Here is a 14,757-nt window from a genome sequence, read left to right as displayed (position 1 = left end):
TACTGCCCCTCAACAGATCCTTTTTCACGAGAGCGAAAGGGAAACGTTTCCGGGAAAAAATGACGAAAATTCTGTGAAATTTCAATTCGATGAAATTGTAATATTTTATACCGCCCCTCAACAGATCCTTTTCACGAGAGCGAAAGGGTAATGTTTCCAGAAAAAAAAGAAAACTCTGTGAAGTTTTAATTTTATGTAATATTTTATACCGCCCCTGAAGAGATTTCGTGGAAGAAGATATTTCATACTTCGCCTGGATTGTGTTTAGGCATTCTATAGAATGCCTGGATTTCATACTTTGCTGGTAACATATATAAAGATTAATTGTGCCCATAGTCAAACATCTCATAAATGTGAAATTTTGTCGTAAAACTGAGAATGAGGCATGAATCCCCTTGCGCACTAGTGGAATTTCAAGGCATTTATGCCCAACCGAGCCAGTCTTGGCCATTTTTATTTCTCTCCCCACCCTTACTTCCTTTTGTTTCCTTCCTAAATTTATAAAAGTAATAAGGACATAATCATTATAAAAAGAACTGTTTTCAGATCAAATTGTCGAAGTTGAATTACTTTGCTGCAAAAATGTCAGATTTTTTGGGGGGGAAATACAGTCAAACCCAAAGCGTATTAAATACCCTTTATTAATATACTTTGGTCAAACCCAATTAGACTGGAACTCCAAGAGACCCAAGAAATCACTTCGTAATTACGAAAGACTGGTTGTTTTTTTTTGTTTTGTTTTTTTGTTGGAGACCAGGAAACAACTTTCCAATTGGGTTTTGGGGCACAGGGTGTCCGCATAAAAAGTTAACATTTTTATTTTAATAACTATGCAACCCCTGGCAACATGAATCAAATATCTGAGTACTACACATTATTCGGGTACTTTTTCCAACTGGAAGTATGCCTCTAGGACCAATGGTTCGCCAGTAAAATTCCATATGCCCCATTACCTATGCGCCCTGTATATTAAATATAGTACGGACTGTTATGTGAAATATTGTGCTGTGTTTAAGCCAACACGCACATTGCTTTGTTCACCTGCAAGAGAGCGGTCACATTATGAACCAAAAAGCCACTTGAAGGTAGCTTGCCATCCAACGAAATATCAGATTTTCACCGTATCGAAATTGAAGTCAACAAACTAACAATTTTCTTATTTGAAAATCTGATTTATATTTTCCAATGGGCTTGAAATCCTGATAATGAATCATTATTATGTTCACATGAACAACTTTGTCACTGCATACATGATTTCTCTGGAATGAATGGTTCAAACAAATATTTAAAAAGTTTTCACACGTATTTTAGTTAATTTTTTTAAATTCATAGTAGGGCTACAACATGAACCTATATCCTTGATACATGTATTATTGTTGAAAACGATGCGGAAGGTTGAACTTTTCAATTGTGATTCATTTGTATGGCTACTCCCTCATTACTACTTTTATCCGCAGGAAGAGAATAAAATTAACAAAACTGCTTGCTACCACTTTTTTCGATTTTTATCATTACAAGAATGTGTATTTTGGAAACTACAACTGGCATTTCTCGATGAAACCATAATTTTTTACACACAAAAAAAAAACTAATTTGGAAAAAATACAAATTTTATCATCCAGTAAAGAGTAACTTGATGACATTGTGCTGTCTTCAAGCGCAGAGTTTACATTGATTAAAAATATTTTTTTTTAATTGGACTGACACAACACATAAAACATACAAATCAAACTGAGAAAAACACAAAACAATAAACTTCACAAAAAGTAACATTACGATGATACAGACACTTTGTGACCCCAAGGGATTTATTCAACTTTTACTGTATTCTATTATGTTTATTTTGCTTTTTCGTTATTTTCATAAACTAAAAATTATTCAAATTAAATTCAAAAATATTTATACTTCAGACAATTTTTGAATAATTATCTTCTAATGGGAAAACAGGGGGGGGGGGGTGGTAGAAAATTATTCATGTTCGCAAGGGGGCCATGGACAAAAAAAGGTTGAGAACCAATGGTTTAAACAGATGTTTTGGTGAAATAAATCTATGACGTCCTGCAAATTGTTCCTCTGCTTATTGTGAGAAATAATCCGGAACAACACATTTGACAACCATATTTTTTTATGGGTGTCTTTCAACCACCTCGTTAGGCATTTTGCCTGTTGTAGCCTTTGTATCTGTAAAGGCTGCAAACTCTAGTAGCTTCAACTCTAGAGTAGTGTTGACTCGAACGGGTCGAGTTATCCTTTTTCTCTCACACAGCACTGCTAAAAGAATATAAACCTGGTTGGAAAAAAAAATCGAATTTCTAGCGATAATAATAACATTATTATATTATAAATCATTATTATCTTACACTATTATCTCTTCGCTATAAAATACGAATTAGAAGGAGATTATAGGTACATCCATATATTGAAAAGATGTGTTTCTGCACAGGGCCATCTTAAGAGCATCGTACACCCCAGGTAAATTGATTTTTCTGAGCCCCTCTACCCTGGCTAGAAACCTACCAACAAATTCACACACTCACTCTCGAAAATTTCATCCAGATTTCATTTTTATGAGGGGCCAAGGGCAGTGCCTGGGTGGGCCCATGCATAAAGATGGCAATGTTTTGGTCATGGAATTACAGGAATTGTATTCCATATTCATTGCATTCTACGGAATGAGGAAATAAGAAACACTTACATGGAATTAACTCCTAACATATCTACATTACAGACATCACCATTTAAGTAATGTGTAAGCCAGATGAGCGAGTGATTACGTAAAGGTAAGTCAAAATCATGTAGTAAATATATATTGTTTTGAGCGAGTGGTAGTTCTGTAAGATGAAAGAGCTTTATTTTAATAGTAGCAGACCACGTTGTTAACCATACCAAGAGAAAAAATGTAACAGTTTAATCTTAGAAAAGGTATGGAGTTTTCTGTCTATCCTCCCACACACGTGTGCATGACCTATATTTATATTAAAATCCTTCCAGACGAGGAAGACTATGGGGGCTGCATCAGCGAGAATTCCTTTAAAAAATACAAGTTAAATCCAATGTGTGGCTACCCCATCATACAATCTAGCCCAACAAAAATATAAAGAAATATTATGAAGTCTCACTACAAATGGTTTTTTTTTACTAGAATGGCAAGTCATCAGAGACTCCATCGGTCAGATATTTCATAGCCAACATGCCAATATCCTCGTGTGAGGAGCTCCATAGAAATATACATGTTTGATCCTCTGGATATGAAATCTCTTATCAGTTGTTAGACTTTAATATCCAAGTATGAAGAGGCCCTAAGTTTCAGTATCAACTCAACATTTCTTCAACACCAGAGACTGCTTTCATGAAGTATTTTATCCCCTAATAAATCCAACCAGCTACGAAACTAAAGATATTTATGTAAGCCTTTTGCAATAATTAACTTATACTTGTGTAAGTATACTTGAATATAATGTATTACTTGAATGCAAAATTATAGCCAGATGTGTGAAGTCTTATAGGTAGAAAATAAAATTGATTATCACTCAAAATACAAAAAAATGTAAACACCAAACAGCCATTTCAAGGCTAATATCGCCCCTCCCCCCTCTTTTTTTAACTAAAGAAGGTGGGTGCTCAAAAAGTATTTCCTTTATATTTTATGGACTAATTGTCTGTCCCACCTATTGCATAACTCTGGAGTACATATAAATTACAATAATTAAAGCAAGAGATTCAATTCACCAGTTCCAAGTTCAAGAAACATGTCCATAGCTTCTCTAAACTGTCTCTTTCGGAACAGTGCAAATGCATGAAGATTCTGAATACTCTTTTGCAGCTCATCATCAGACACCATTTTCTAGAAATATAAAATTATGCCAGCTAAATATATCTGCGCATTTTAACTAAGGAAAAAAATTTGCCGTACATAACAGTTATATTTTTCTTATCATGTAATACCAACCTATGATTCAACAGGTTTTTGCCTAATTTGTTTATTAGAGGAGGTAACAGAACATTATTCTGTGTCATTTTTAAACTGTAGATTCTAGTGATCAGTCATTTTATGCATAAAATTATAATGATGCATCAAAATAGATCAAATGTTATCTTTTTCTCTTCAATAAGTGCAAGAGACATTGTTATGAATTCATTAATTAAAAAAATTTAAAGGCATTTATCAACAAATGTTTCCAACAGAAATATATGAAGAGATATGAACTATAATGATACCTAAAGTTATAGCCACTAGAATAAGGGAGGCCAACATTTTGTACCTTTCTGTAGCGATGCGCGCTGTTATCCTACCGTAGGCTCTTTACAAATTCTTCCCTTTTTATTATTATTAAAGCGTTTTGAGTCTTTTTTTTTCGAAATAACTGTGAAAATGCCTTATTGTTCGGCTCCAGGAATTTTAAATTTGGATTAAAAAGATTTCTAGCGCAATAAACATCAATGCAAGATATAGATTGTGAACTGCTTTAGCGCCAAAGTTCTCACAGAGAAACGGAGCTTGCCTGTAACAAGTGAAATTTAATTATTTTGTGTATCACATTTTTTCAAAATTCATATTTGCGGTAATGTTTTGGTGCTTTTAAATAAGAAGAACTAAATGAAAAAATGGGAACAAAAAAATCAGTGGAAAATAGACGACATTTGGCGCCATATTTTTGTATTGTGTTTAGGCATAAGAGTTACTGTGATTTTAAAATAAGAAATCATTTTCTTTTTATATTCCATATTAAGGAAGAATGATACATAACTAGAGGATTTCTAACTAACAGCTAGTTTAATCTCAAATTAACTATGAATTAATCCTGAAACATTAATGATCGCTCACATTTTCTGTTCCAAGTTTGGCGTATCATTGCTACGTGGCAGTGACCTATCGCTGTTTTATTGAAAGAATCATAACTTATATTATGTATTAAGGGGAAAAAAACATGTTTAAATAACAAATATGCTTATTTTATTACTTTTAAGTAACACATCAAAGTAAATTCTAATTAGTTTAAAACCGGCTCTAAAATCTGGCTTGATTTCTTTGAGTTTTACTGATTTGGCCACTTATCGCTTGCAGATTAGGAGTGATTGGCTCAAATTGCATCCTCATTAAAAATCAAATTTAGTGGAATTAAAAATCCAATATAATAGACGTAGAATTCTTTTTCTTTTTTTTCTGTCCCAAAATTTATTTTACAACAGGCAACAAAACTGTGTTTGTTAGTGATCATTAATTTGTGTTGCTAGCCAAATTTAATATTGATCTTTTTAGTTCCGATGTTCCTAATTGGGAACATCAGTTTCAATAATTAGAAAAAAATAATTTTTTTCCATGAAAGCACTTGACTTTATTCCCCTGAAGGTGAAATTACAAACTTAATTTAGAAAACACAAATTTCATACATTTCAGCACTTATCCCATAAATTTGATTTTTTAAAATTGTCAATTTTTGAGAAAGAATAAAATTTAATTTTTTGTTTGTTTTCTAATGCTCTTTGTATGGACATGGTTGGGCTCAGAAAATGTGCACCGTGCAGGAAAATTTTTGTTTATGGCTTTTTTGATTGGTATTTTTAAACTGAAGGACCAGGAAAGGAAATAGAAGGAAAAATAATAAAAATCAGAAAATGTGCAACGTGCAGGAAAATTTTTGTTTATGGCTTTTTTGATTGGTATTTTTAAACTGAAGGACCAGGAAAGGAAATAGAAGGAAAAATAATAAAAATCAATCTAAATCTGAATTCAGTCATTTAAAGGTTAATTGAATCTGGGGTAGAATCTTTTCGAAAAAAGAATCACCCTCGAAAGACAAGGTTCTTCTTAAAAAGAAAATTGGCAGTATTTTCGTCGTTACAGATCAGTACCTTATGTGAATGTATTACTTAATAATATGTACCATCATCAGGGCCGTCTTAAGAGCATGATGGGCCCCCGGGCGAAGTGGTTTTTCTGAGGCCCTACCAGGTGAATTCTAGAAAATTTCCATGGAATCTCATTTTTTTGAGGCCCTTCTTCTCTTGAGGCCCCCAGGTTGTGTCCAGGTGGGCCCATGCGTTAAGACGGCACTGACCATCATATATACCGTATAATTCATTCGTAAATTTCAAGCAATATAAAATTGTGACATTATTTTGAATTAAGATAAACAAAAAAAGGTTGTGTGCAAATTATTTTTATTATATCTTCAAATTAGGTGTAACTGTATTGTTCACACTGGCAGCATCCGTACACATCAAACAGCATAGAATACAGGATACTATGTATGAGGAAAGTTATAAAGATTCTAAAGGTAAGTGGGGTTTTATCTGAACATATTTTTCATTGGTGTTTTGGTCTATTACTGTTTAAATTTTGTTTGATGTGTAAAATTTGATAGTAAAATATTGAAAGCTTAAATTTTGCTTTATTGCTCATGGGCTGCCATAGCGCCAATGAATTAACATGCAGTATCATGGAAAATAGAAATTGTACTACTAATAATAATTTTTTAATATGTGATCTTCACGTATTCCCAAGGGATCAGCATGATTCGTCCAGGAAATTTGTTAGTATACATCCATGTCCGAACCGGGATTCGAACCCAGACCTGCGCAGTGAGAAGCTAGTTCCCTAACCACTCGACTGCCAGGCTACTATTAATGTAAATTCCAGTCTTTCCCCCATACGCTTAAGAAAAGCTCATGTTTGGCTTGCTCATCATTTTGTATTTTAGTTTTTAAGGGGGGGGGGGAAGGGAACTCAGTTGGTTGGGGACAATATAAACAAATACATTTATATGTTAAAAAGAATTAATGTGCGTTTGTACCAATAATATGTATCATAAAATAGTGATATGTGTGGTTTTTATAGATTTATTTATAACAGGGGTGGCCAAACTTTTTCCAACTATGCCACAGTCAAGATTATTTTTGATGCAAGTGCCACTCTATGAATTTTAAAACACAGACTCTATACACGTCCCATTTTTATGAGGCATGAATGTTAAAACATCTTTCAATTACCAGTTTTTTTTAATATTAATTTAAATAAAAAGTTGCATAATTTAAATTCTATATCAATCATTTGAAATTACCAATAATTTGATTTTCAATTAAAGACACCAATTTCTTTTTTGTAATTATGAATTTTAAGCAAATTGATATTCGGCCAAAACATTTGGCAAATATTCAGTATTTGGTCAAATCCATTTTGTCCCACCCCTATTTCATCTGCTCTTGCTTTGCATATTATTCAAACACCCATGAACACTAGATTCCTACCTAGAATCATTGCTAGATCTGAATATTCTTAGGCTGTGTGCATAGAGCGGTGACCAACAGGTATGAGAATGCATAATAGAGTCTAGGAACAAAACAATTGTATTGTTTTGGCCTACTATACACAAATTCGAGAAGCAAAACGAGGGCCAATCACCAAGGTGTGGGGTTGAATAGATCTGCTGATTTCTTTTGCTATCTGTTGATCAGTCCATTTCTCCCTTTTTTCTTTCCTTTTGCATTGCACCATAACATTTCAGAACCTCTCTGGTCATTTCCTCTATCCTTCTCTTTTGCTATGTGTGGACATCCCTTCCTCCACCCCTATGCAGTTTTTCCTTCCAAGTTGCAATTCTTATATCTCGTACCTGTTTGCTCCACTATGGGCTCACCCTTAGGCAGTGGCTGATTTACAATTAATCACCAAAAGAGTGACCTAAAGCGTGTACAAGCAGGTGAATGGCCGAAAGTGACCTAGAGAGTGTGTGAGCATCTGAATGATAGAAAGAGTGACTGTGAGTATATACCTAGAGGGCAAAGAACCAAGTCAATAAGCAGCCAAAAGAATGAACCAGAGCAAATGCAAGCATGAGAGTGACCAAGAGAGTATGCAAACATGTGAGTGGCTAAAAAGACACAAACATGTTTACAGGAATAAGGACCAAGCGAGTTCAAATTTGAGGGATGGATTGTCAAAAAATGGGCAAAAGCTGAAAAATTTGTGTAGCCCACATGTGGCAAAACCATAAATACAATACTACTCTTGGGGCAGTCCCTGAAAAAAGGGGTATGGCTAGTCAAACATACATAAACTTTTAATTATTAGATCTATATTGAACTATTTTAAGAAATGCAGATAGCTCTGGAATACTCTTGTGTCTGTTACTTGAAACACGCAAAAAGAAAAACCCATTTATGTGCTGGAACTGCTAGTCTTCGAAGTTGGGAACCACAGAAAACCCAACTTCAGCCGACCACCACGTCGCCACAGTGGTGGTCGGCTAAAGTTGGTTTTATGTGGTTCCCAACTTTGAGGTGTGAATGTAAGCCGATCTCCCTGTTAAAAAGTCTCGCCACAGAGAGCAACAGTAAAATCTCCAATCATTACACTTCACTCATAGTTCGAAAAATAGGAGGCAGATGGCTTTCTATAACAAGCATTACACAGAAACAAGCTTCATGTTAGCTTCACAACACAGACATGCACATTCCAACATGTACCAATTCGCTAGAAATTCCGCAGAGGAATATGGAGAAGTTACATGTATCGTTTAGTAGTAGTAGTCTTCATATGCTTGGGCAAAAGAACAAGCGCAGTTTTACTTATCATTTCTTATTTGTTCACTTTGGGGGGGGGGGGGAAGAAAACTTGGATGGCTTGCAATTGGCTAAATACAAAATGTTAAAAAGAATCTGAGTGTATTGTTTTCATGAATATTTGTTGAAATATAGTTATACATTTACATAGCTGCCAAGTCTCCCGAATTTTAGCTTCATCTCGACCTCCCGAAAAGTTCTTAAATCTCCTGAATTTTTACGAAAATCACAAAAAATCCCTAATTGTCCCTAAAAATTCCCTACTTCATTTAAAAACAAAAATTCTCTTATGAAAACCATCCCTAAGGAATTTCTTGTGGGGCATGAAGTCATTTGACTCCCGAATTTTTCCCTCTCGAAATGATGTCACACGTTATAAATGAAGAAATTCCCTTTTTAAGGAAGTTTTACAAACCCTCTGATGGTAATAAGAAAGTTGCTTGTTTTATCGAGCAGGGAAATAGCTTAGCATCCAATACTCCTGGATAATAATTGAAGATTATAGTGACGCGCATGTGGTCAAAATTTCTTTTGTTGAAGTTACGTACGTGCGATATAACAAAACATGAATACTGATAAGCAAAAACATATTTAATCAAATTTAAAGATACTTATTCCCCGATGAATTTCCTTTCATCAAACGTTCCAGTAGAAGGCCCAACTTTTCCTTTTTTTACAAGTTGTATTACAAATGTCCCAACATGTATTGTAATGTCCCAATGTGATGGAAAGACTGCCATCATCACTTATGTGAAATTTAAAAAAAAAAAAAAACATCAAGCAAGTGTCACAAAAGTCAGTGTTCTTCGTAAATTGACGATTTTTTTTCCTTCATCTTCCGATGGTTTTGGGGTCATTCACGCAAAATTTTTGTTCACAGCGTTTCTGAATGAACACAATATTTATTTATTTATTTAGATTACCATTTTGAAGTTTTGGCCTCCAATTTCACTTGTTTTTTGCGTAGGGATTTTATTCCCAAGAGTTTAACTTCCATGCGTGTAAAATCCCTATTTTATTTGACTTCAATTTTTGAGAAGGGATTTTATTCCCTATGCTTCAACTTTTATGTGTGAAAAATCCCTTTTGTATTTATTAGGGAGTGGTTTTAGCATAAAATACGGGTTCGCACGAAAATCTCCTGAATTTTCATTTTCAAAAGTTGGCAGCTATGCATTTATATATTAAGAACTTTATGTACTATTTTTTTTTGCCATGATTGTTGTAATTTTCATTTACAGTTTTGGGCTTTTGTGGTTCAACCGAAGTGTTGATTTTAAATACAATATATATTTATTTTATTTCACTTTTTTTCAGATGAATTGCCATTAGGTTACACAGCTGGGGAAAAAGGACTAGATATTATCATTTATGCTCAAAGCAGTAACTTATTTACTTATTTAATATAAATAAAATTCCTTCTCTGTTAAAGATTTTTCTGTAATTTGAAATTTGAAGATTAAATCCCTGTGCAGTAGCTTAGTTGTTGAATACATTGTATCAAAATATATGTAATGTTATGAATATGATAGTTGTAAAGGTGTGCTTCCATGAGTTATATATATTATGTTTGCATAATTTGTTTTCAAAAAAATAAATTTATACCTTGAAATAATTTAACCTGTGTTTCTGTGTGTTATTCAGCAGTTGAAGTATATTGAAGAAAATTCTAGTGAAATAACAGACAAGTTAAAATTATTGTGAACTGACAGAAATAAATTTCTAATATATAGGCATAGGTGTCTTAATGGTTGTCTCAAAGTTAATTTTTCCTACCTCTCTGCATTTTCAAAAACTCCAAAAAGTTATTTCCTTCATTTAATCCAGTATTTCCAAAGTAGAAGCTAGGGAGATTTCCTATGGGTTCGCTAGAGGAAGGGGTGATGAGGGGAAGAAAATTGGAAAGGGGAGTGGGGGGGGGGGGTTATGGAACAAAGTTTGGGAAATTATATAATTAATCTAATAATTAAATACCTTAATTTTTTTCCTTCCTGTGTGCGTGTAATCATTCCCCCCCCCATTTAAAGCCACCTCATCTCCCCTTTTTAATTAGGGATCAAGCAGTTTTTCTACGTGTATATATACAGTAAAACCTTGTTAAGTCGTCTTTCTGATAAGTCGTCCAGACCTTTCTAGCTCTCATAGACCACAATGTTATTAAACCCTCTTTTACTCATCGCTAATTTCAGTTAACTCGTCACTATGAAAAAATTTGAGAAAGTGGAACAGACTATTTTTATGGCTCCCATTAAAAAAAGAGCTTGTTAACATCATTGCCATATGCTTAAAAAAGTCACCATAAAATCTTATATACCCAAACGGAACAGTTTAAGTAACGAAAGTTAGCTGTGGAAGTTCATTTGCCGACTAAGGTTTTTGGAACGTTAGGGACTGTTCAAGCTAGATCTCATTTCTGCATGGGCTCTACTGGAGAAACTGCGAGACACCCAGGCTCTGCCGCAAGAAGCAACGTAAGCATTTCGCTTCCCCCCCCCCCCCATCCAAGGGCCGGGACCAGGGCATCTCCGGCAAAACCAAAATTTATTGATATGTCAAAGATTACATTGTACAAGGAAATAAAAAATTATGTAAATCGAAGAATCAAATTAATAAAGTTAAAGTAAGTCCGCGGGCACGGATAATAAATAATCATGGAAAGCATGGGCTCTACTAATTTAGGGCTTGAAATTTAAACAAAATATCTTTGTTGAAAAAAATTAGACATTCTTTCCCAAGTTGAGGTCTTCTGTTTACTTTTCCCTGCCCAGGGCCCCTCCACAAAGTCAAAAGTGTTCGAGATTACTTTGTAGTTGCATCATAAACTACTGATGAAGAATTAAAACACTAAAATTAAATTTGATGTATATGTAAAATTAATGTGCAATAGTTATGAAGAAAAGCTACTTATTCAAACAGCTGCTCTGTTAGTCTAAATCGAATATTATTAGTATAAATTTCACACACATTTCACCACAAGTAATAAGAGATCAAAAAAAGGTAAAAAGTGCTATTATTTTTTTCTTTTGCAATCTATAAATTTTATTAATATTGTTATTTTGATTCATACTTTAATAAATGCCATATTACTTTAAATTTATACGATTTTCATAACATCACACAATAAAACTGACGAAACTCCGCTTAAGCCATCATACCTTTTCGATAACTTGAGGTGACGACTTATCGAGGTTTTACTGTATTTCAGCATTTTTGCTATAAATTGTTTAATTTCAAAGGCAATACAAAACATTGCTTAGGAATGTTTAATTGAATTTTGTATCGTGTATATATATAATTCCCACTCGAGATTATACTTTATCAAACAATTTTAAAACGTGATTCATTTTTCATAATTGTTTTAATTTTTTTTCTTCAATCGAATGTTTCATACTTTTTTGCTTGGAAAATTCTGCTAGGTTACCATACTGTCTCAGACGCAAATTCCCCCCCCCCCACTGCTTGGTGTCATTTCCGAAGCAGTATAGCAGTATTCAGTGCAGCAACCCTGTAGGATCCCAGCGAGAGAACAAAATGGCAGCCACGAGCCCGATATCCTTATCTAGTTGCCTTACGTAAAGTGACTAAGCAAAGAGAAAGTGGGAAAAAAAACGCTCAAAATAGAGGGATGAGTGAAAAAAAAAACTTACTGCCATGTGTAAAGCAAGTCCCAATTCATTTTGTTCTCGGAGCTTTGAAATCTGTTCAGGAAATGGAACAGAGCGCAAAAGCCATAGTTCATTATGGGATGCAACAAACACCCAACCTCTGGAAGGAGAAAAAAAATGAAATTAAGTATTTGGTTTGATAATGGGGATATCAATGAGAACCAGAGTTGGGTTTTTGACATCAAAAACTGGTTTCTGACATGAGAAGTGCCAAAAACTGTTAATGCTAATTAATGCTTTTGAATAATGTTTTGAACTCGTGTAGGAACTAAATAGATATATAACATGATGAGAAACTTAGTTAATTGCAAATATATATATGTATGATGAAAAATTCCAAATTTTTATGCAAAGAGTCTAGGAGAGATGATTTATAATTTTTTTGGTCTATTTTATCTAAACTACTGATTACAATGTTCTGTTTTTAAACACTAATTTATGATAATAATTGAAAAAATATATATATATTGCAATTTCAAATTTTTCGCCATACAAAGAATCTAGGACAGATAATTTATAATTTTTTGGCTCATTTTATCTAAACTACTGATTACCTGTGTTCAATTTACTAAGCAAAATAGACCTGTTTATTCAAAACATGTGTGATGATGATGGAGAGATAAGGGTTAGGTTTTTGACCTCAGAAATTTGCTCAGTATTAAAAGTCAAAAACTTATTGTTAATGTTGTCAAATATTCTTTTAACGTGATAGATATAACAAATAACTTACTTTTATGTGGATTAAAGTGTTTTATATTTTGAATTATATAATTACTGCGTATAAAATATCTATTTTGATATTTTAAATTTTATTATCTGCCCAAAATTTTATTACATATAAAAAATTCTTACGCAAAATCTCTCAACACATCAATATTTAACTCATTTATTCTCACCTAAAAATTTCTTAGCTTAGATTGTTTAAATCAACAGTTCTAAAAAATATTTTAAATCAGTGCAGAGCTGGCAGGATGTGATGCCCAAAGCATTGTTTTGCATGTTTAACTCTTTAATGCCCAGATAGAAAACCTGGGAGGTTCGTGAAAATACCAAGTTTCTTGTGTTCGAAGTGGACTCGTCTAAATTTTGACCACTTTCCCTCTTCCCACTCTTTCTTCATGAGTTTCTATTCATGCTACCCTTTGCATTGACGTTCACCTTTTCATTTCAATGGATTTTCAGGAGATAATTTGTCTACTGAAAACACACCCATTTCCTCACAGTATTATCTCTTTGTAAAATGCATTGAGTACCCTTATCTTTCTATAAATAAAAAGGCTGGTATACATGAGTGCAAAGAGGTGTGATCCATACAGGTCTATTGTGTGAGAAGGTCTACTGTATCAGTAAGAAAGACAGTAACTTTACTTGACTATAATCAGTCCATTCTCAAGGAGCATTGTAGTACATCAGCTTTTAAAATAACATTGATAGGGCGTTGCAGTTGTCGTTTCCGTTCCCGCCTCTGACAAGAGCTTTCATCTTCTTCCCCATTGGTGACAAAAGCCCACCAAAATATACCCATACCCCCTTAGCTGGGCCGACTTGAGGCAGTTACGGGCATTAACCTACTCGGCCGACTTCGGCCGATCTGCACATTATAGAGTTAAAATACAGCTTCAACTGGAAAATCAAACATTCAAAATGTTGGTAAATATACCATATCATTGTCAAACTTGGTCATTCTTATTTTTGCACTACAAGTAAGTTATAGGAGTTTCTTAAGCATCTATGTAACCAAGCACGGAAAAATTAAAGAGACATTTTCAGCTTACAATTTAGTATGAATTTTGATATTGCTAGATATATTCTGATGTTATGCACACAATAAGGGTATTGTTTTAAGTTTCTCTCTCTCTGTGATTATCTAGATAATTTAATAACAACAGAAATCAACATTACATACACGGGATAAAAAACTTTTAAAATACCTGTTCTCTCTTCTGTTATGAAGAGAGTACAGCATATGGTTTATATTAATATAAATACAGGGTGATTATAAAAAAACTATCCCGACATATGGGCCCCTAACTATCATACCATTCACAGAACCTGAATGAAATTTTGGCATAAGGTATTTTGATGTATGCGCTCAAGAATGATATGGAAAACAACAGTGTCACTCTAACAGTTACGGTTACAGTGAGAAAATTTCGAAAATATCAAATGGCAACACAAAGTTTTTTGTATTGGAATGTGATCTCCATTATGAAAAACCCTAAATAGCGTTCGAACGGCAACTGTAGCATGAAAATCACCGGCGGTAGATAGGCTAAAAGTGAGGACAACCAATAAGGACAGAGAAGCAGCATAAAATAAAGCATTTTATTGTGTTTCACAAATTTTCCACATGACCTTGTGGAGGACTATTATAATCACCCCGTATATAAGCAGTGAAGAAATTTTGAAAGGTTGAGAATCATCTTGGGGATTTCAATTACCCAAATATTGATTGGGAGAATCTTTCATCTAGAGATCAGTATGAAAGAGACTTTCTTCAGTTGGTGCTTGAAAATTTTTTGTATCAGCA

At 33.8% G+C, this 14,757-nt stretch overlaps 1 protein-coding gene across 3 annotated transcripts in view; it reads right to left on the bottom strand.

Annotated features, from left to right (window-relative positions):
- The window catches only part of LOC149075141 (vam6/Vps39-like protein), a 196,220-nt gene that overhangs the window by 104,108 nt on the left and 77,355 nt on the right, over nucleotides 1-14,757 (bottom strand). For all 3 annotated transcript variants that reach the window (XM_089245724.1, XM_089245725.1, XM_089245726.1), the window contains 2 exons: nucleotides 12,210-12,327; nucleotides 3,730-3,844 (listed from right to left, as the gene is read on the bottom strand). In XM_089245724.1, coding sequence (XP_089101850.1) covers nucleotides 3,730-3,844; nucleotides 12,210-12,327 — 233 coding nt within the window. The remainder of the gene's footprint in view (nucleotides 1-3,729; nucleotides 3,845-12,209; nucleotides 12,328-14,757) is intronic.

The sequence above is a fragment of the Pholcus phalangioides genome, unplaced genomic scaffold, assembly GCF_987345545.1.
Source record: "Pholcus phalangioides strain wild (caught in Gottingen) unplaced genomic scaffold, Ppha-v1.0 ptg000016l_1, whole genome shotgun sequence".
Classification (NCBI taxonomy): domain Eukaryota; kingdom Metazoa; phylum Arthropoda; class Arachnida; order Araneae; family Pholcidae; genus Pholcus; species Pholcus phalangioides.
Note: the sequence above shows the minus strand (reverse complement) of the source record. Positions and strands in the feature narration are given on the sequence as shown.